This window comes from Staurois parvus, unplaced genomic scaffold (genome assembly GCF_062004578.1).
Source record: "Staurois parvus isolate SC_StPar_1 unplaced genomic scaffold, SC_StPar_1.0 ptg000017l, whole genome shotgun sequence".
NCBI classification, from domain to species: Eukaryota; Metazoa; Chordata; class Amphibia; order Anura; family Ranidae; genus Staurois; species Staurois parvus.
The window spans coordinates 9,247,759-9,271,084 of NW_028317813.1; the positions used below are offsets into that span (position 1 = coordinate 9,247,759).

The 23,326-nt window shown below is 40.9% G+C and overlaps 1 protein-coding gene across 1 annotated transcript in view; it reads right to left on the minus strand.

The window, feature by feature from the left end:
• The window catches only part of KMT2D (lysine methyltransferase 2D), a 261,049-nt gene that overhangs the window by 185,737 nt on the left and 51,986 nt on the right, over positions 1-23,326 (minus strand). The window contains exons 5-11 of the mRNA XM_089679503.1: positions 22,794-22,903; positions 17,785-17,947; positions 15,122-15,287; positions 13,704-13,818; positions 13,297-13,478; positions 12,865-13,028; positions 10,944-11,815 (exon numbers count right to left, since the gene is read on the minus strand). Coding sequence (XP_089535629.1) covers positions 10,944-11,815; positions 12,865-13,028; positions 13,297-13,478; positions 13,704-13,818; positions 15,122-15,287; positions 17,785-17,947; positions 22,794-22,903 — 1,772 coding nt within the window. The remainder of the gene's footprint in view (positions 1-10,943; positions 11,816-12,864; positions 13,029-13,296; positions 13,479-13,703; positions 13,819-15,121; positions 15,288-17,784; positions 17,948-22,793; positions 22,904-23,326) is intronic.

Genomic DNA, 23,326 nt, shown 5'->3' on the forward strand with positions numbered 1-23,326 from the left:
TTAAACATATGAGAAAATGGTCGGCAAGCAGCCCCAGGAGGTCTCTCAGATTCCAAGCTTGCCAGGTGCTGCAATTGAGCAGCAAAGAAAAAAAAAATATAGCCTTGGGTTAGGTACGACCAGTCCTCCAGCATCACTGGGATATTGTAGTGTCGCTAATGTTATATGGGGGGGGCCTTCTTTCTCCAAATTAAATCCCTGACTATGCTATTGATCTTAATAAAAATCTGCAAATATATCCAAACAAGGGAATTATAATATATATATATATATATATAAATAAAAGAGTTGGGACATTCAAATCATCTTGAGGTAGGTTAACACTGCCTACCAAAGAAAGCTGAATTTGAAATCTAGACAACAGTGGGACAATATTGTCTGAAATGAATGCCTGAAATGAAGTAGATATTACCCCCAAATACTTCATGGATGACCAATCTTAAATAGAGTGTGGATGGTAATGGAGTTGACAAAGGATCCAGTGGCATTTACATTGATTTCTCTCAGTTTATGCTAAGGCCTGAGAATTTCCCAAATTCACCAACATGTCTCATTACTGCTGGAAAAGATAACTGGATAATTAAAATTAAAAAAAAAAAAAAAAAAAAAAAAAAGCTTTTTCCTCAAAGGCACCTCTGACCAAGCCAGTCACACCTATTGAAGCTTTGATAAGGCAGGCCAAGGGCTCTATGGCAAAAAACAAAAAGGGGGGGGAGAGAAAGACAATGGGCACACCCCTGCCTAGTGCCAAAGAAAAATAAAAAAAAAGGTCTAAAAGCCATTAACTCTGATGAAGTCCTAGGAGCCGTATACATAAATCGACCGTATTGTCAAAAGGTAGAACCAAAGTCAAATTTTTTGAAAATGGCCAACAAATGCGGCCACTCGACAATATCAAAAGCCTTAATAGAGTCCAGCGCTAAGGCGTGATCCGTGTGATCCAGAACTGGCACCTGCATATTTAAAGTAGGCCTGCCTAATTTTAATAGCCGTTGACATATTAGGCATAAATCAGGATCAGGATCCTGATCAGGCTGAATAGTGTGTGTAATGATCTTCTTTAATCTATTAGCCAATACTTTGCCAAGTATTTTAACATCTGTAGTCAATAGAGAAATTGGTCTATAGGATTCCGGGTAGAGAGGGTGTTTATCTTTCTTAGGTATGACTACTTCACCCATAGAATTTGGGAGGCGACCTTCAGAAAGAGCATCATTAAATGTATTAACACGTTGCCGCCTGGCCTATAGCGGATTGATGGCCGGGCGGTCTTCTCCCTGTAACTGGGCATCATGTGAGGTCTTGTGGATCGCTCTGCCGGCCATTCCTATCAGGCTGTGTCCCTTGGACACAGCACTTCCCTGCTGGAGGTAAAGAGGCAATGAAATTGGCTTTTTACCACGTGATCGGCTTTGATTTTTTCATAGCCGATCATAAGTGTCAACACAATCGGCTGAACTGTCACAGCCGATAGGAAGTGTAAACACACAGTGATCACTCACGGTTACCATCTTCTCCTCGCACACCGATCTTGTGAGGAAGAGAACCTAGGAACAGTGAGTTTTTCAAACCCTTTCAGTACCTGTCAGTGCAGCCCAACAGTGCATCTGTCAGTGCCACCCAACAGTGCATCCATCAGTGTACCTGTCAGTGCAGCCCATCAGTGCATCCATCAGTGTACCTGTCAGTGCAGCTGTCACCACAGCCATCAGTGAACCCTAATCAGTGTACTTGTCAGAGTCGACACAACTGCCGCCCATCAGCAGTGTACCCATCACAGCCACCCATCAGCAGTTTACTCCTCATACAGCCACAATCACCAGAGCTGCTATGTCCAAAAATATTTTACTAGTGAGGAGGCGCTCAAAATCCTTAGCATGTCGGATGAGAGCAGTGGGGAAATCTCACCATCTGATTCCAATTCGGAATACGAGCCAGTAGAAAGTAGTGGGTCAGTGACCAAATCGGAGGAGGAAGCAGTCCCTCCTAAAAGGATACGGTGCTCTGAAGAGCAGGCAATCACAGCAGCGCCATACAACCCAATGGCCAATCAGCAGATACCAATGGCACTAGACCCCAGGATGACCCCAGTACCAGCACCGGAATATCCTACCAGACCAAGAACTGCCTTCCAGCTCAGGACCAGCTTCAAGCCCACCTTTCACAGCACGACCAGGTGTGCAGGCCAATACAGAAAATGTTTCTGAAATTGGTTCACAATCTATTGCAGTAAATCGGCAGGGAAAAATAAAAAACACAAAAAAAAAAACAAAAAACAAAAAAAACAGACAAACCTTTTTTGCCCAGCAGTATATTGATAATCCCAGTACATCCTACGGCCGACCTTTTTTATGGAGACGTTTCACAGTGGGGGAGTTAAAATGTTTTTTGGGCCCTACGTTTAACATGGGGCTTACAAACAAGAAAAAAAAAAAAAAAAAAACGAACTGCATGCCTACAGGTCCACCAACCCCATCCATCATATGCCCATCTATTCTGCTGTAATGTACCGGTCACACTATGATCTGATTGTGCGATTCCTGCATTACAATGACAACTCACAGTGCCCTCCCAGAGATCATCCCAACTATGACAAGTTATACAAAATCTGCCCCCCCCCCCCCCCCCCCCGATAAATTGTTTTGCTAAGAGATTTGCAGAACTTTATGTCCCTGAGCAACAAATTTGTGTGGATGAATCCCTTGGCCACTTCACTGGCCAGCTGGGGATTCAAGCAATACATCCCAAGCAAAAGGGCCAGGTATGAATTGAAGCTGAACAAGCTCTGTGAAAGAGCTACAGGATATGTGCATGCATTCCGCATGTATGAAGGCAAAGACTCCCAGCTCCAGCCCCGAGTGCCCAACCTACATCGGCACAAGTGGCAAAATTGTTTGGGACCTGGCATTCCCACCGTTCCAAAAAGGTTATATCTACCTTGATAAATTATACCAGTCTCCCACTTTTCCGGCATCTGTACCATGAGAAAACCTTAACCTGCGGTACCATTTAAAAAATTAGAAAGGGCTTCCCGCAAAGTTGGGTAACCAGGAGGCTACAAATGGGGGAATCTGCAAGTCTGAGAAACGAGGAAGTGTTGGCCATGAAGTGAAGTGGAGGTATAAGAGATGTTTACGTCCTGTCCACCATCCACAAATGACATCTCGGTGGAAATTCATGGAAGGCGCGGGCCCATCCAAAAACCTGAATGTACCCACGATTATAATCGGTTCATGGGGGAGGTTGGATTTAAATTACCAGATGTTACAGCCCCATTTGTCAACAAGAAAGTCCCTCTTCTGGTACGAAAAAAGTTGCAATTCATTTTTTCCATTTGGCCATTTACAATGAATTTGTCATCTATCAAAAGTCAACAGAAAGACCCACCACCTTCCTCACAAATATAGAAGAAATTATCACTGCCCTAATCTACCAGCAAGGATCCACCCCAGAAAACATTTGCTTTGATTGCATGAGCAGACTTCACGAGCGTCATTTTGCAGAAAACATTCCACCCACAGAATCAGGAAGATGATGCAAAAAAAAAAAAAAAAGTCGAGTATGCGGCAGAAGGAGTTAGGAAAGACACCAGTGTTCATTGTCCACAATATCCCTCCCAACCAGGCCTATGCATTGGAGACTGCTTCCGACACAATCACATGTAACTAAAATATTAGTTCCCCTTATTTTTAACGGCCTGCCATTTCCAAGTTTCTAAAATCCGTACTGATCATTTGCCTGCTGCCTTGATTGACCATGCCTTTGCCTTCCATGTTAACTGACCCTGGCTTGTGTAACGAGGATGCCTCTGCCTGCCATCTGAATTGTTTCTAAACCGCTTTTCAGCCTTCCACCTGAACTGCCCCCTGCCTGTTTACAGACAATGCTTTTGCCTGCCATCTGGATTGTTTCTAAACTATGTTTCTGCCTTCCACCTGCACTGAGCTCGGCCTGTTAAATCGACCATGTTTTTTGCCTGCCGCTTGAACTGACCTTTTGCCCTGCTACTGTATTAGTGTGATGCAAGATAATACAAGGGTCTCACATATGTGAGGGGCTTCAGGAGTAGAGAAAAACTATTTTTGGTTTTCACCGGCTTTTGTAATTCCCAGATCAGGGTCTGTTAGCCCAGAGACTTCGAAGAGATTGGGTGGAATGAAGCCTCTACCCCTGTGGCCAGGTCTTAACTGACCGAGGCCCTAAGCATGGTGTTCCTTCCTGCTGCCTGGACCAATACTGTGTTGACCATCTCTGTCTGCTGCCTGTAATGACCCAGGACTTTTTTTGGACTATGTTCTTGCCTGCTACCTGAACTAGTACTTTTGGCTGTGCTAACCTTATCTCTTGCCTGTAATGACCCAGGACTTTTTTTGGACTATGTTCCTGCCTGTTGCCTGGACTATTCATTTGGCTATTGCTGACCACATCTCTACCTGCTTCCTGGACCACTGCTCTCCTCTGCAGAAAACTTCTCTACTACAACCACAGGTAATCTTCTGTTTACCCTTTGTTTAGCAAGGCTGTGAAAGTCTCATGCATGTGGTATCACCACACTCAGGAGAAGCAGCAGAATGTATTTTGGAGTGTAATTCTTGCTATGTCCATGCTGTGCTTTTAGAAAAATCTAATAAATTGACAACTTTGTGTATTTAAAAAAAAAAAAAAAAAAAAAAAAAAAAAAAAAAAGGAAGAAGAAAGGTTTTCACTTTCCACATTTTTTAAAAGCTTGTGGAAAAAAAAATATGACACGTTCAAATTACTCATTATGCCTCTAAGAATATACACTGGGGTGTTTGCTTTACAAAATGGGGTCATTTTGTGGGTGATTCCATTGCCCTGGTGCTCCAGGGCCTTCAGAAATGTGACAGGTAGCCAGAAAATTAGATGTGTAATTTATGCCCCTAGAACACCTGATGGTGCTACTTGGATGTTGGGCCTCTGTATGTAGCCAGGCCGTGTAAAAGTCCCACATATGTGGTATCGCCATACTCAGGAGGAGTATCAGAATGTGTTTTGGGGTGCAATTGCAGGTATGTATATGCCGAGTGTGAGAAATAAATTGTTAATATGACAATTTTGTGTTAAAAAAAAAAAACACTTATTTTGTACTTTCCTGGTATATTAGGGCCTCAAGAAATGATAGACAGTCAGTGCATCAGGTGTGATCAATTTTCAGTGATTGGTACCATAGCTTGCAGACTAATGCAGGCCATAGATGGGTCGAAAATCGGCCGATTTTTCGGCCGAAAATAAAATCGGCCGATTTTCGGATCGTTAGTGGGCGATTTGGTCGGCCGTTTTTCGGTATTTTGGCCGTTTTTTTTTTTTCGGTAAAGTTGGAAAAAAATCGGCCGATTTTGCCGATCGGCCGATTTTCGCGGCAATTAGTGGGCGAATCGGCCGATTTTTTACCGATAAAAAAACTGCGCATGAGCAGTGACCTGCAAGAGGAAGACAAAAAGAAGAAAAAGAAGAAGAGGAAGAGGATGAAGAAGAGGATGAGGATGAAGAAGAAGAGGATGAGGATGAAGAAGAAGAGGATGAGGATGAAGAAGAAGAGGATGAGGATGAAGAAGAAGAGGATGAGGATGAAGAAGAAGAGGATGAGGATGAAGAAGAAGAAGGTGAGGATGAAGAAGAAGAAGGTGAGGATGAAGAAGAAGAAGAGGGTGAGGATGATGATGATGATGAAGAAGAGGATGAGGATGAAGAAGAGGATGAGGATGATGAAGAGGATGAGGATGATGAAGAGGATGAGGATGAAGAAGAGGATGAGGATGAAGAAGAAGAAGAGGAGGAGGAGGAGGATGATGATGAAGAAGAAGAGGATGAGGATGATGAAGAAGAAGAGGATGAGGAAGAAGAAAATGAGGATGAGGATGAAGAAGAAAAAGAGGATGAGGATGAAGAAGAAGAAGAAGAAGAAGAAGAGGAAGAAGAAGAGGATGAAGAAGAAGAGGATGAGGATGATGAAGAAGAAGAGGATGGGGATGATGAAGAAGAAGAGGATGAGGATGATGAAGAAGAAGTAGGATGAGGATGATGAAGAAGAAGTAGGATGAGGATGATGAAGAAGAAGTAGGATGAGGATGAAAAAGAAGAAGTAGGATGAGGATGAAAAAGAAGAAGAGGATGAGGATGAAGAAGAAGAAGATGAGGATGAAGAAGAAGAAGATGAGGATGAAGAAGAAGAAGATGAGGATGAAGAAGAAGAAGATGAGGATGAAGAAGAAGAGGATGAGGATGAAGAAGAAGAAGAAGAAGTAGGATGAAAATAAGAATAATTCCAGTCCAGCAAAAAGTGTCTCTGCAGAGAGCTCCGCTATTTCTGACAGTTCTCTGACAGTTCCTTGACATTTACAGCGGTTGAAACATTGTATCTATTTGTTTCCGAATAAAAACATCTGTATCCTAAATGGAAATAAATAGATACAATGTTTCAACCGCTGTAAATGTCAAGGAACTGTCAGAAATAGCAGAGCTCTCTTCAGGGACACTTTTTGCTGGCTGTAGAAGGGATGAAAATCGGCCGATTTTTTTTACCATTGATGGCAACGTCGGCCGCTTGAACGACCGAATTTTCGTTTTTTAAAAGAAAAATCTGCCGTTTTTCTCCCCATCTATGGCCTGCATTACTTTCACACAGACTAAATAATATACCCTGATTTGGGTTATTTTTACCAAAGAAATGTAGAAGTAAAAATTTTGGTCTAAATTTATGAAGAAAATTTACTTATTTGCCAAATTGTTTAAATTTTCACCCTTTTTTCGTTTATTTTGCAAAACATAAAAAACCCAGTGATGATTAAGTACCACCAAAATAAAGCGCTCTGTGAAAAAAATTATGAACGGGTAGCATGACTGAGTAATTGTCAAAGTGCAAGAGAAAGCTGAAAATTGGTCTGGGCAGGAAGGGGGTAAAAGTGCCTTGTACTGAAGTGGTTAAGAAGAGCTGGAAGGAATAATGTACTATATTTTTTATAACTCTCCATAGGGAGACCATCAACCCCCGAAGCTTTAGCATTGGGGAAATGAGCTACAACAGCTTCCAATTCATGTAGAGTAAAACGGAGCATCAAGTGCTTCTTGATCTACAAGCAACAGAATAGAAGAGAGGATAGTAGCAACATAAGTGCTCAGGTCAAGCCATGTATAGTCAGCCTTGGAAGCATACAAATCTTGATAAAATGATTGAAAAATAGACACAATTGAGCCTACCCAAGTATTAATCTCCCCCTCCCTGTTCTTCAAAGCCGAGACATTATTGGGGTTAGATTGGGATTCAACTATTTGAGCCAGTAACCTACCATTTGCCTCCCCCTCAGCCCATATCAACCTCTTCTAAAAAAAAAAAAAACCTGTTTATTCCTGGCCCTATCTTCCAACAGCTCAGCTCATTGAGCCTTCTCTGGGAAGACAGCCATTCAAGTCTGTTATCTAAAGTAGGATTCAAAATATAGTTAACTTCTGCCGCCAAAGGCAGGCCATAGACGGGCCATTTATCGGCTGAATTGTCGGCCGATAAACGAAAAATCGGTCAGCCCCCGTTGCCGATGCTACCACCAATGTCCACGAAAAACAGTTTTTCGTGGATTTTCCAGCATAACCGATAAAAATAAAATGAGGCGATCCATGAAAAACCACTGACGGGCTGGCCCCACTAGCGGTGTGATTATTGGCTGATTTTTTTGTGCGGACGAAAATTCGGCCGATAAACGACCTGTCTATGGCCTGCATAAGTCTCCATCTTGGCAAGTTCCAATTCTCCAAGGAGGCAGTTTTGATAACACTGACTTCTTGGATAAGCAAACCTCGAAGGAGAGCCTTAAACACATCCCATACTACCCCTGGGGAAGTAGAACCACATTGAGGAAAAAAAACATACCTCAATAGTGGAAGACAGAGGATCTTCTTTGGGGAACAATTTCATTCAAGAAGAGTTCAATCGCCATGGAGTATTAGATTCTGGACAGCCAGATATTAAATTAACTAACAAAGAACGGTCAGATATTCCTCTGGGTTCTATATTGACCTCAACTAGAGCTGGAATAAGCTCCATAGAGCATAAAGACATATCAATTCTGGACACAGTTATGAGATTTAATTTAAAATAAAACAGGATTAAACTGTCTCCATATATCTTACAACCCCAGTTCCCTACATAGTCTCACCAATGAGGAAAGACCTTCTCCAGAAAAGGGATCTAGGAGCTGGAGATCTATCCCTCTACAGATCTATTACATTAGAATCTCCAAGAATTAAGATTGGTACTAAAGGAGAGAACCCCACGAAGGAGACTAGCTGATGCAGCACCTCAACTATAAAGGGGTGGGGGGGTATATGCACAGCAGCAAGTATCAATTCAAAATCATATCTTGGACTGGAGGAAAACATATTTGCAGTTTCTGTCCACCAAGGTCCTACTACACGAGAACGACACGCCCTTATACACCAAAATAGACACACCCCTTGAATATGCGGTATACAGGGAGTGATAAGCCTCTCTTACAGTATAACTCTGCGAAAATCTAGTAGTATCACGAGACAGTTTGAAGGAGCGGGTATGGATGACAACCCCCTAAATATCAAGAGCACTGCCAATAGTAGCAGCCAGGTGCTCAATGCATAGGACAAACACCTGGGGGGACTGGTTTCATTCCTGTCTAATTTTGTTCTCAATCTGAAAGAACAAAGTGCAGAATACAGAGCCTGAATGACCTGTAGAAGAGGTCTTTTAATACCAATGTATTGGGAGTGTTAAAAAAAAGGGCCAGCCAAGGCGATCAAAGGCCTTTTCAGCATCAAGGCTAAGAACTACACTTTCTTTACCCTGTTTATAGAGATGTAATCTATGGCCCTACGCATATTGTCACATGCCTGATGAAAAAATGAAGGAAACCCAAGTGATCCTTATAAATAAGAGCTCAAAAGAACGCAAAGCAGTCATTTGGCCAAAATCTTGCCAAGTATCCTAAGATCTGAATTTAGTAATGCTATAAGCTGGTAACTAGTACAATTGGAGGCGTCTTTCCCTTTCAAGAAAAACCATTAAAAATGGTTTTGTCACCTAAAAATCCATTAAAATGAGCAGGAATCTCCTGGAACATTTTGAAGTAAAGGCAGATCAGGCCATCTGGGCCCAGGGATACACTTTTAGTTCATTGCAGTGATTTGCATTTATCCATGAGGAAGAACGAAGGTAGCTGCAGATAGTTTTATTGGACTGAGTTTATGTGCTCCTAAGAATATAACGATCTTCTAATGGCTGGGCCCCATTTGTATATGGCCTACAGTTGGTAAATCGCCACTGCGCACCATCTCCCTGTCTTTTCTCTACCACCTGGACACCCTATACCTGACTATTTCCTTTTGCCTCTGAGCCCTCTCACCTTAACTTGGTACTATATGAGCACTTAAAGGAGAAGAAGTTCACCTTTTCACCAAAAATAATAAATGCTAATTTTTTTGCAGGTTAAAAAAAAAAAAAAAAGGCATTTATTATTCCTGGTTGCAGGAGCCTGTAAACCATTGCACCAGCAATCATCAGACCGCTGGTGCCATGCAGATCTGTCAGTATATCTGCTTGCCCATATGGGATCTACGGGCAAGCAGATATACTGACAGGAAGAATCAATAAAGTACCACGGCGCTCCACAGCACCGTGGTAGTTCATTGAGAACTACAAGCAGACAGCCACTAAGGCTGTGGGGATTTGTAATCCATTCATCCACAGAACACGGAGAATGAATGGCGAGGCCGTATGTGCAGAGGGGGAACCTTCTCCCGTACTACGCTCACTGGAAAGGGGGGGCATGGCTAAACTTCCAGGCAGGGGGTAAATCAGGCAGCAGCGACAGCTTTGGGAATATGTTACATGTTCCACCCTATAAACAGGTGGAACATAGAATTTGTTCCCAAAGGTGAACTTATCCCTTAAAATGTATAATAAAGAAGTCTAACTTTAGGGGGAAAAAAAAAGTCAAATGGACATCTATATAAACCATATCATGCTCAATCAAGTGTTCCAGTGATCGTTCTTGTACGAGGAAATCATATGCAACGTTTTGCTAAATATAAAAGGTCTAACTTATTTATCTCATGGCTTTGCTGTGTACAAATAAGAGGTAACCACATATTGTGAAAGGGTGTGTGTTCATCTTTTCATTTTTACTGAAAAGGAATAATTACACTTAACACATTAAGGGCTGTCCTCTTTATCCATCCATCTTTTGCTAAAGTGAGTCACTGACTATGGACAAGTATGGTCTGATAAGTACATAAATGTTCCAAAACTCTTAATTTACGCCCTATTCCGTTCTATAACTAAAAAGAGTTTTTTTCTGTATCTTTTCAATATGTGTATAAAAATACCCACTGACCCCTAACAAATTCAGAGCTCTACTACGTCTTATACACTGCAGCCCTACCCAGTGAACCCTTCTGTGAACTACAGAACTCCTAATGTTATGGAGATAAGGAAAGAGGTGTAGTGTAATCCAAACAAAGATACAGTACAGTGAGCAAGAGTAAGAAACACTGAACACCCAGACATGTAGTTGACCTACCCAAATAGTCAAAAAGTTGCAGAAAACGGAAAGCAGCAGTACCAGCAGAAAGGTAAATATTTACCCTTCTTTCAGCAGGTATGCAATTAATATTGTGGTAAATGGGTCAGTAAGTAACTCCTCTTATTGGTTCAGCAATTCAGATGCTCAGTCACCTATCTGCTTCCTCAGAAAATTAGTCAGCATGATCACCTCTGTCAAACCAGCAAATAGCCGACTCAGTAACACTAAACTCCTCAAGCAGCAGAATGATCCTGCTGTGTATATCACAAGAACAGATGTGTGTTAGATGGGTAATTTCCTCCCCCCCCCCCCCGCATTTTATACATGTTCTTGCACCCTGTATGTATACATTTGCCTGGATGTCCTCCAACTTACATGTTTTACTCTTGACCGTCCTGGAGAACGCTTACGACGTGACTTCTCTCCATCCAGTTTCCCAACAGAAGGATCATAAATCAGGGAGTCATCAGTCTCTGGCATAGAGTCTGTGCACAGCCTCAGGGACCCATCTTCCTTATGCAAGCACATATCCATAGAGAGGGACCCGCCCTCAGGGTCAGGTGAACATAAAGCATCTGAGCCATGATAGCTACCGGTAGTATCTCCTTGGCTCAGATTGGAAATCTCATTTACAATGTCTGACTTTATGATAGTGCATCTAATAGGAGTATGAAATTTGCCAGTAGAAAAGTCCCCAATATCCTCATGACCTACTGTGGAATCAATACTTATTTCTTCAGTCTCAGTCTTAAAAGGCTCTTCAGAGTCCACAATCATTTCAGAATCCAAAGCAGATGGCTGCTCTGAAACACTACTCAAGTTATCCTCTTTTGTCCTTGTAGGACTGTAGGAAGTCCCACAGTCTGCACTCCCAGAATCCATAAATTGTATATCCTCAGTTTCTGAGGTATCTACCCGAGTCCTATCAGGGACTGAAGGTATTGATGATGAAGTCTTAAGAGGTGGATTTGGTGAAACTAATTTTACATTTGATGTTACTGCTTGTGTTTCACTAAGGCCTTCTTCCTCAACCTCCATATCTTCATCTTCCACTGTCACTAGTACAGGAGCCTCCTCAGGCGATGGACAAGTATCTATTATCCTCTCCTGAGGTGATGCCTCTGCCTCCAGTGGTGGTGGACTTCTGAATTCAGTTAGCAGTAATGGAGTATCAGGAAGCATCTCTGGAGCCTCTGCTGCTTCATTGTCGGAGGTGCCCAGCTCATCTTCTTCTGGTGTTAAAACATCTACATAAATTACACAAACCTCATTAAATTTCTTGTTTTGTAGAGTCATTAAACATACACATTTTTGACCAATATAGCATAATCTATACACAATGATTAGTATAACTGCTGATAAATACTTAGGGCAAAACCATTTCGGTTACTTTTCCAACCTGACCAAATCTATGCATCTTTAATGGAAAACCTAAGGCATGTCTTATTAGATGTGTAAGCCTTTTAACCCATGTACATGTTTTCAGAATCAAAGAGCTAAAAAGGAAAAAACTCTTATTTTGGATAGAGTTAGGGAAGTCTTTTTTTACCATCTGCATTCTATTGAGGAGATTTCCCTTCACTTCCGGTTTAAAAAACCAAAACAAACAAAAAAAAAACAAAACCAGGAAGTCAGAGAAAATCCCTCCAAGCAAAGAGAATACATGGTTATCACCAGTGTCATGTGAACCAGTGTCCCCAATTGGAAAAGGTTACCCGCTATTACTGTTCTAGGGACAACTCAAAAATGTGGGATTTTCTTTTCATTTCACTTTTGATAACAATTGTAAACATTACAAAGAGGGTGAATTTCGCTAACGGGCACATACTGCAATAAAAACCTGACATGGGTTCTAATCCCTTCCCACCGTATACACGGTCGCTAAAAGAGTTCTGCCTTCAGCTATACTTTAAATATTTTCCTAATAGAGGATGGTGGTGTGGCAACTCTCCATTATACATAGCTTCCTGAAATGCTTCATAAACTAAAAAATCTATACGGAAATAAAATATGTAGACTAACATTGCCGACTTCCTTTTGAACGTCCTAGGGCCTGGCTGTCTTTTATGTCAACGTTTTCGGAGTCACTCACTGAAAACAAAAACAAGCTGAGAATGGTAATCACAAATACAGATCTGCATGAATATTCCTCATCAATGACTCAAATACTGAACCTACTGCATGACAACCCAACAGTTAGTGTGCTCAGAAGCAGGAGGTCAGCAATGGTAATGTATACAAGTTTTCATTAAACCAATGCAAATATAAAAGTTGAAATTCAGGTCTGTTTACTAACCTAGTGGTTTGGCTTCACATTCCGATAGGGCCGTGTCCTGTATCTCACTGCTCTTGTCCTGTTCGTCCTTCTTTTGTTCGACAGATTTCTGCCTAATACATGCCAGACAGTTTACAATGGGTACTAGAGAGCCAGACCTTTGTATACAATGTATATGATGGAACCTGGAAGTACAACAAGCACAAACACTTAAGAGCTGCATAAAGGTTACTCATATAAAGAGTTTTTTTCTTTAAAATAAGGAAAAGCAAGATAAATAGTTCAGGATGATCTGCAATGCAGTTTGATAATGAAAGCACCCAAAAAAGCAAACACAATATAAAAAGGTATATGGTAAAAATCACTATAAATATATTTTGTGTGTACTCTTTCAGACAATATTCAGCAACAAAAGAAACTTTGATAATGGATACACATAGTGGAATCACTTACTTAGAGCATGAAGAGCACTGGCGCATGTTCTCCAATAAGCCAGACTGATTACAATGTACACATATCAGTGATTGACTCCTTTGCTCTTGGCATTTCTTGCACACAGAATAGTTCTCATACCATTGACTACCAGGGTCCATCTGTGAAGCCCAACAACCACAGCTGCGACATACCCTACAATTCTGAACAGAGATTGCATACATGAAGCGTAGTCTCATTGTCATGAGCAAATGATCAATAAATAGGTTAGATCAGCTAACACTTCTACCGCCTTAATAAAGAGGATCACAAGAGTCGTATCAAAACGTGTTTAAACTGCTCATCAAATACCATAAACAACTTTGAAATATCCATTAAATGCTGAAGCAAAGCGCTGCTAGAGCATGGGATACAAAAGCTAAAATTACCTTGCATTTCCATGAACCTGTTGGCAGATCCTCAATGGCTGGCTTCAGACAAAAAGTGTGATACCCTTTATCACAGGCATCACACACCAACATCATGGAATCCTCAACAGGTTTCCTGTCAAGGAGAAAGTTGTCACTTTGTTTTATTATTATTATAAACATCCTTTATAGCCAGGTCACACATACAGAACAATTAAAGTATTAAGGCTTTCAAAGAACTTAAAGTGGCACTCCGGTCTCCCCAACAAATTGAGTCCGAAGCTACAAATACTGTAGCTGCTGTCTTTTAATACAAGAGCCTTTAAAGGTCCAGGGGTCACTTGGCTTCGGGTGCTGGTGCCACCATCTTAAGGGAAACCAGAAGTGAAGCCTTGCGGCTTCACAGCTGGTTTCCTACTTTACATGCATGAATTGCACTGCGCTTTGTAAATGGGTAATCGTCTTCTGGGAGGCTGCAAGGGTTGTGGGGGTACCCTTCTGGCTTAGATCTCCACGGCAATCTGATCTGGAAGTGGGAGCAGATACCTGTCAAAACCATGTACCCTCTCTCTCCCTGCCCATCCCAAAAAGGTGCCAAATGTTGCAGTGGGGGGGGGGGCGGGCAGGCAAGCAGAACTTCCCCTTTTGGGTGGCGTTTGGTTGGCTTTAAGACCATATCCATCATGAAGAAAATTGTGTGTAAACATATGAGGCACAAACTAGAAGCTTTCCAAAAACGTGAAATTTGGGTTTCCACGTTTGCAGTGCAACCAAATAAAAGATTTGTAGGCTTACTTCTCGAACCTAATATGACAATTTCATATGAAACAAAAAAAAAAAAAAAACTGGAAATTTCACAGGCATGTGCTATTAGTAGAAAACCTTCATGTAGTACTTCCCTACAGTTTCCATATTTCAACAATCCATGGTTTGAACCAGCACTAACAGCTCATTCAAATCTCTTAAAGTTGAACAGCAGAAAAACTCTTGCCATGGGCCTGCACCTGCACTGAAAGGGTTGACTGGTAGTTTAGGATCTAGGGAGCATAGAAAATAAGATTTATTTATTTACTTCTTGTTGCAAGACTAGTTCATGCAGAGTCTTCTCCCCCATGCTCAAACAGTCTAAGATCCTGAATTCATCAAGACCGATGCAGGGTTCATAGCACTGCACTGGACATGAGGCTGAGGGAAAGACCACCGCTGAAGCACAGGGGAGTGCCAACTGCTGAGGGAAGCAGAGGATCAGATAAGTAAAAGTGCAATACTCTCCCCTAGAATGAACAAGAAGTTAACTTTGCAATGCAGGTGCAGCTCCACTGCAAGAAGAATTTCCACATTCCCTGGAGTTGGACTGCAAAGCCAAGTCTTTATGTACTTGGCAAACTGGACATCCTCTGGACAGGTAGCAAGACAGACAGCTTTAATTCAAACATTACCTGCATGTTTGGCACACTTTACACTCAGGACACTGCCAAGCAGAGCGTTTCAGTGGCATTACTGTGACATCAAGACAGGAGCCATGATAGTGCAAACCACAGCTAGTGCAGAACAGGAGATCTGTGAGGTCACCAGGCTTGTCACAAAGCATGCATTGAGAATCATCTAATAAGAGAAAAAAAATAGGTATACTATGAATTCAATAGCATTTCAGTAGTAGAAACTAAAAAAGACAAAACTACTTTTTTTCCTTTAGGGAGATTCACCCTCTCTATTTACCTTGTTTACGGTTAACCAGTTCAATACCGTGCACTTTTACCCCTTTCCTGCCTAGGCCAAATTTCAGGTTTCAGCACTCACACTTTGAATGACAATTGCGGGGTCATGCAACACTTTTTCTGTTATAAAAGCTTGCAAATAATTGTTCATAAATTTAAGCCAAGATGTATTCTGCTACATTTCTTTGTGAACTCTAACTTTCCTACAGACTAAATAATAAATACCGATTTGGGTTATTTTCGCCAAACTATATCTGAAAACTGATCAATCTTGAAGTTCTGTGGAGTGGCACTGAATGGTAGCCAATCTAATTTCTTGAGACCCAAAAATGTCAGAACAGTACAGATATCCCCCAAATGACCCCTTTTTGCAAAGTAGACAATCCAACGTATTTCATAAGAGTTTTTTGAAGTTGGAATTTTTTTGACAATCTTTTGGAAAATAGCATTATCATATAACTGATATGGCGGTGATCAGGGACACTAACTGGTGACAGTATGGAAAAAAAAAAAAGAAAAAATGGATAATCAATTTTTTTGATTTTATTATTTATTTTTATTAATTTTTTCCTCAAGATTTTTTTTCATATTACACTATGACCAAAGCAGTATAACGTTACCATAGTAACATTGTACTACTTTGGGGAAGTGATCATTTTTGGGGGGGGGGGGTTTTTTGGTTTTTTTACACAATTTGCTTATAGCAAAAGAATTTTTTTGCTATAAGCAAGCATTTAACTAAAAAAAAAAAATCGATTCATTCAGAATATTTTGTTGTGATTAGCCATGGCTAAATCACATGACGCAGATGGACTGTGACCATTCACAGCTAGACACACTTGTGATCAATGGATGGCTTCCTTTCATGCCATCCATTGTATACAACTGTCAGGTGACATGCTGTGATTGGTCACAGCAGGTCACATGGTACTGGCAATGGGCCGGTACACAGGTCTGTCATTGGCGGTGTCCGAGGTACACAGCCAGTAACAGATCTCGCCAAAAGGCGCAATCTGGGAAGGACGTTATATGACGCCAACCCAAATCAATGAAAGTCCCCCACCCGGCCATCATTTTCCTGTTGGCCAGGTGGGAAGTGGTTAAACACTGAAAGTAAAAAAAAAAAAAACCCACCATGTTGAGTTGTCACCTGAACAAGAATAAAGGGGAAATCTAACAATGTGTGCAGTGATCCCGATGAGACTAGTTAAATTATCAATACAGTGGGGCGATTTAATAAAACTGGTGCAATAGAATTGGATACAGCTGTGCATAGTAACGAGCTTCTAGGCTTTATTGTCAAAGCTTAAAGAGGAGCTCCAGGCTCCCCCAAAAAATTAAAAGTCAGCAGCTACAAATACTGTATAAGGACATTTACCTATCCAGGAGGTTCAGCGCTGTCATCACCCGGGCTAGTTCTTCACTAGTCTCCGGGTTCCCAGTGCAGCCACTGCAACCTTGCGGCTTCGAAGCCAGTCTCCTACTGCGCATGCGTGAGCAGCACTGCACCTTGTGATTGGTCCTGCAGTCTTCTGGGACCTGTTAAGTGTCCCTGAAGACTGAGGAGGGGAAGGAGGGGGGCTGAACTTCCGCCTCAGTATGTGGTGAACTGAGCCAGAAGTAGGAGCAGGTACCTGTAAAACCAGGTACCTGCTTCCTCCCCCCAAAAGTGCCAAATGTGGCCGTGGAAGGGGAGAGGAGACAGACAAGAGGATTTTACCCTTTTGGGTGGAGCTCCACTTTAATTGAACAAGCTGACGTTAGAAACAGATTGGCTACTAAGCACAGCTGTACCAGTTTCTGTGTGCATCCCAATGACTGCTGCAGTAATTATTCAAAGCAGCAGCCATTCTACTTGGTTCATATACGTAGGCGCTGTTGACATCAATTCTCAGCGGAAACACATCTATAAACATCCTGGTGACCTAAATAAAAGGGTAATGAAGGGCATTTAAGATCCTAAGCTTTTTAGAAATTAGGCTTGAAGGCCAACTACCCCATATTTTCTCAAATTATTACTTCTACTGATGGACTTCTGTACAACTGCCCTGCAGGTTATAGCTTACAGCACTGAACATGTATTCTAACACCTGGGAAGTCTCCCCACTGTCAGAATACAATAGCTCAGCGGGAGATTTCCCCAATCCAGTCAGTTTTTTTCAGTTTAACTCACTGGTTGAATGAAAAAACACTGCCTCATCTATGGACTGCTTTAACTTAAGCCAATTCAGGAAACGGTCAGCCTGCATCCTCCTAACCAGCCACTAGGTGTCAGGTCACAGATATCCAAGATGTAAAAATGACAAGCAAGCTATTTATCAGTGATTTAATTCAGGAATATAAAAGAAAAAACTTTTATAAAATGTTTCCACATCTATACTAACCCATTGCAACAGCTTCAGCAACATGTTCTGTGCACAGCAGTTTTAAGGTCTTCAATGATTGGAAGGATCCACTTGCGGCAGCACATGGAAAATGATATCGGCGCAAACACCCTGTGGAGTGGCACTGAATGGTAGCACCCATCCGATTACAGTATTCACATTTCTGAAAGAGAAGATAATCATACATACAGGACAAACACACAGATATTCAACTCCTACAAGTAAAAAAGTATCTAAAATCTGTACAGTAGCATCCCTGCTTGTGTACATTGAGAAGTCAGAAAAAGAACCTTTAAGTTACTTTGGCTTAAAAGGGCTGCCAATATATGTTCTGATCTACATGTAAATCTTCAAACATTAACATTTTACATTCCTATATCTTGCATTAAAACCAGATTTAAACAATTCATGAAAAACCATGTAAAGTTATTACCTCATGGTACCCCTTTTACCAAAAATAACCTCAAGCAAACGCTTCCTCTATATGTGGATTTGCATGAATGTATTCTGGCCTGTTCCTATGTATAAAACTGCCTAAGCAGATTTTGGGAAGTATTGCCAAAATACCTTGTATTTTGACTTTTGCGTTCTATAAATAGGCCTCACCTTGTTGATCATTCCTGCATTTTGGATAACTTTCATGTAACATGACCCAACTTCTTAAACTAGACACACACATCTTGATACAACTAGGGTTCAATTTAAGTGATGGCAGAAGGTGGCAAAGCAGATCCTCAGCGCTATACTTTTTTCCCACCAAATTTAAAAATGGGAGGAGGTATTAGAATTTGTATGCAGAGTTTTGTTTTCTCTATAAACGTTATAGGATAAGTTCACCTTTGACATGTTCAGCACCCCCTCTCCCCTTCAGCCACAGTCACATTTCAAAATCAGCGTATCATTCATTTACAGGGATCTGTGAATAAATAAACTACAAGACCCCTCTATTAATTTGGCAGGCAAACATGTAGTTTCAATGGCCTTCAAGCGTGCTGATAAGCACAGCCGGAGCATGACACTGCACATCTACTGATCACGGGTGCAATACTTTGCAGGCTCCTGTAAAATAATACGCTTTATTTTTACCTGCAAAAATACACACACACACACACACACACACACACACACACACACACACACGTTTTTGTGTTAATTCTGAGGAGCAGTGGATTTATTCTCAGGAACTCCACATACACATCACTCTAGTTCTGTTTTTGATTTGGCTGACGCATTAGGACAGGGCCAACCTACTAGTCTGTACACATAGAGTATGCTGATATTCTGTGTTACATTTTGGGTCAAACACTCTACCATTCATTATAATGCAATGCAGAAGACAAAATATCAGATTATCATCTTTATCAATCCGTCAGATCAATACAAAGTTTCTGCACCCAAGGCACACCTAACGCAAAAAGGCAGAGGGTTCTAAATATCCATTTGAAGACTGAAATCTGAGTTCTGTTTACCACCTCTTTCCAAACTTAATACGCACAAACAAAAATGAAACATATTGCCGCTTACCAATCCTTAAAGCTGGATTCACACATGTGCGGTGTGGTTTTGAAGGTTCACACTGCTTAGAAAACTGAGAGCCAGTTCACATACGCTCACTGGCCACTATATTAGGTTCACCTTGTTAGTACCAGGTCGGACCCCCTTTTGCTTTCAGAACTGCCTTAAATCTTCGTGGCATAAATTGAAAAAGGTGTTGGAAATATTCCTCATGCAGTCGCTGCAGATTTGTTGGCTGCATATCCATGATGTGAAGCTTCCATTTCACCAAATTCCAAAGGTGCTCTATTGGAGTGAGATCTGGTGACTGTGGAGGCCATTGGAGTACAGTGAACTCATTGTACTGTTCAAGAAACCAGTATGAGATTTGAGCTTTGTGACATGGTACATTATCCTGCTGGAAGGAGCCATCAGATGATTGATCCACTGTAGTCATAATAGGATGGACATGGTCAACAACAATACTCAGGTATGCGGTGGCATTTAAATGATGCTCAATTGGTACTATGGGGCCCAAAGTGTGCAAAGAAAATATCCCCCACACCATTACACCACCACCCTGAACCGTTGATACAGGGTGGGATGGATCCATGCTTTCATGTTGTTTATGCCAAATTCTGACTCTACCATCTGAATGTCGCAGCTGAAATTGAGACTCATCAGACCAGGCAACTTTTGGTAATCTTCTATTGTGCAATTTTGGTGAGCCTGTGCGAATGGAAGCCTCTGTTTCCTGTTCTTAGCTGACAGGAGTGGCACCTGGTGTGGTCTACGGCTGCTGTAGCCCATCTGCTTCACAGTTCAGCATGTTGTGCATTCAGAGATGGTATTCTGCATACCGTGGTTGTAACCATTGGTTTTTCCATTACAATTGCCTATCATCCCAAACCAAACCAGTCTGCCCATTCTCCTCAAGACCTTTTTATTCACAGACTGGCTGCTGACTGGATATCTTCTCTTTTTTCTGACCGTTCTCTGTAAACCCTAGAGATGGTTGTTCGTGAAATTTCCAGTAGATCAGCAATTTTTGAAATACTCAGACCAGTCCATCTGGCACCAACCACCATGCCACATTCAAAGTCACTTAAATCCCCTTTTTGATGCTCGGTTTGAACTTCAGCAAGTAGTCTTCACCATGTCTAGATGCCTAAATGCACTGAGTTGCTGTCATGTGATTCGCTGATTAGCAATTTGTGTTACCAAGTCGTCAGTCAGTTTTCTGAGCAAAGTCCAGTTCAGATGCGAATTCAGACTCATTGACTTCTATGGGTACAGCTTCTGAATCACGTGTCATCAGTTTTGAACACAATTTCAGCAGTTTTCACTCTTTAAACCCTGTCCTGAACCGCATCTAAACCAGGCCTGAACTGCTGAACAACTGCTTTGTAATTTGCTATGAAGACGTACCTTCAAAATTGCACCGTGTGTGTGAATCCAGCCTGAGAGAACTCTTTTTTTTTTTTTTTTTTTTAATTTGCATTGAATCTGCACATATGTGAAAAGATTCCGACATATGTGAACAGGCACAATAGAAAGCAATGTTATGTCACATGTCATGTGAATTGGATGTGGTTCTAAACGCATCAAATTCGCATATATGTGAACTGGCTCTTAAATGGTGGATACATTCGTTTTCTTTGTCCAGAATATTTTCCCCTTTATATTTACCTGAAAATCATGTGAACACCACACTTCTGATCTCTAGGTGAATACACTCCCTTCTCAACTGTATCTATAGAGGAAGCAATGGTTGCCACCCACCCTAGACTTTAAATATGTCTGCCCATATTCATCTCTATCATATAGGGGCAAAGGGATAAGTAGTTTGCATAAGAGATAGATAAGATTGGTTTCCTTTCTGTACAGTTTCTAGCAATGTCAAAAACTAGATAATTTCTGTAGTTGCTGAAAACATTCCAAGATTAAAAAATTAATTCAGCCACCAATACAAAGGATTGGTAAACTAAACATAAATATCAAAGCGAGCACTTCTAAAATAGTAAAACAAAAGCAGCTTGCATAAGGAAAACCCCTAGATTCTTTGGTACATAAATATCTAAAATTTTAACAATAATATGAATAATAAAGTGATAAGTGATATATAAAGCGCAAAGGTTGTGCGCTACAAGGTGAAATCAACGTGATGTCTTGTCCAAGACAGTATATAATAAGATGACAATAGCATATTATCACATAAAGACAAGTTATGTACCATAAATGCACAATTTAAACAACGCATACAAGTCCACAGCAAAAACGTTGAGCCATTCACATGGCGCATCAATACTCCAGAATCTGAGGGTACCGATCTCTCTTATTAAACTTGTGTAGACAATAATAAGGTGCTCGTGACATCCGTGGTATGGAAAAAGGTGTGGTTGCACTCACCAGAAGCAAAAATAAATTGCGCATGTAATAATCAAAAGGCACTAGTGGTCATCTGGGAGCTAAAGGGGATGAGGCACTCAGATGTTGCTTGATACACCCAGGGCTGGACTCCAGACCTCTCAAAGAAACCCTCTCAACTAACAGGGACTGCTCCTTGGTTTCACTTACACCCACGCATCAAGTAGGTACATCTTCAGAGGAAAATCCACCTTAAGTAGCTCAACATAAGCCACCAGACAAAGAGCTGATATAGTGTAGCAGGTTTTATTCAGCCAATGATGATAACATAGAGCAGGGCAGCTTAAGTGTCAGCAAAGAGATTTTGGCAAAACAAACATGCATGTGTTCCAAAGATGGCCGGCAGCCTAACACGTGTTAGGCTACTTAAGGTGGATTTTCCTCTGATGCTGTACCTTTTTGCTGTGGACTTATATGCATTTAAAGTGTGCATTTATGTTACATAACTTGTCTTTATGTGATAATACGCTATTGTCACATTATACACCGTCTTGGACAAGACATGTTGATTGCACCTTGTAGCGCACAACCTTTGAGCTTTATATATCACTTTATTATTCAAAATTTTATTATTCATATTTTCAGCGCTGCATTTTTAGATATTTAAATACTAAGGACTGAGTTTAATTATGCCTAAAAAGAAAAAAACATGACCACCAGTGTATGTCTACATTGTCTTCTAAGGCACTGCACATCAGATGAAAAAAAAAAAAAAACATCTCCATTACATGAACATATTACAGTTATATTTTTCTATCAGGGTTTTGAACTTATCTGGCCAACAATGGGTAATAATGCATGTAAAATATTTGAACATCTGCAGCAGAGTGCAATACTGATACAGAATACTTTAGATGTTTATTTTTTGACTAGTATTTTTTCAGTAGGAGCCATGTTACTGGTTTATTGTTTTTGCATAAAAATATGAGAAATACATTCTTGATATTTTTATTATCTATTTGTTACATGAATTATTAGACTAATTCATTAACCAGAAGTAACACGATGAACCCAATTGAGTTGTTTAGGAAGGGTAGAATTAAAGGCTCAATTTTTTTAAGCTTTGAGAGCCTGTATTTTGTACCTACCTGTGATATCCCTGAGAATACAGCTTTATCAACATGAACAAGTCCAGTCCCTTCCACTTTCTGGACTCCATGTGACCACAATGCACACCAATAATGAACCCAGCAATGTCCTGAGAATGGAAAGTATAAAAGTTACAAACGTTAATAAAAATAAGTAAATAAATGAATGAAGACATGTTCACACCCCAAAGTGCCATTATAATATACAGGAATGTGAGAATTAATATTACAAAGAACACTCTTATTCAGTACAGTGACAATTTTTACAATGCAGCACAGCCTAAAATTCTTCAAAAAAAAAAAAAAAGTGAAGTAATGACTCCAACACAAAAAAAAATGGGTAAACAAGAGCACTGCACTGGCGAGAAAATAAGCGGGTGTATTAACGGTTATTGATAGAACGGCCAAGGTAAGCAAGAGGACCTTACAAAGTTACATAATTTAGTAAAGTGTGGGGGGGGGGGGGTTGCGCAATACACCTATCTAGTTCAACCAATAGAGAAAAAAAAAAATAGATAAAAGGGAAACGTCAG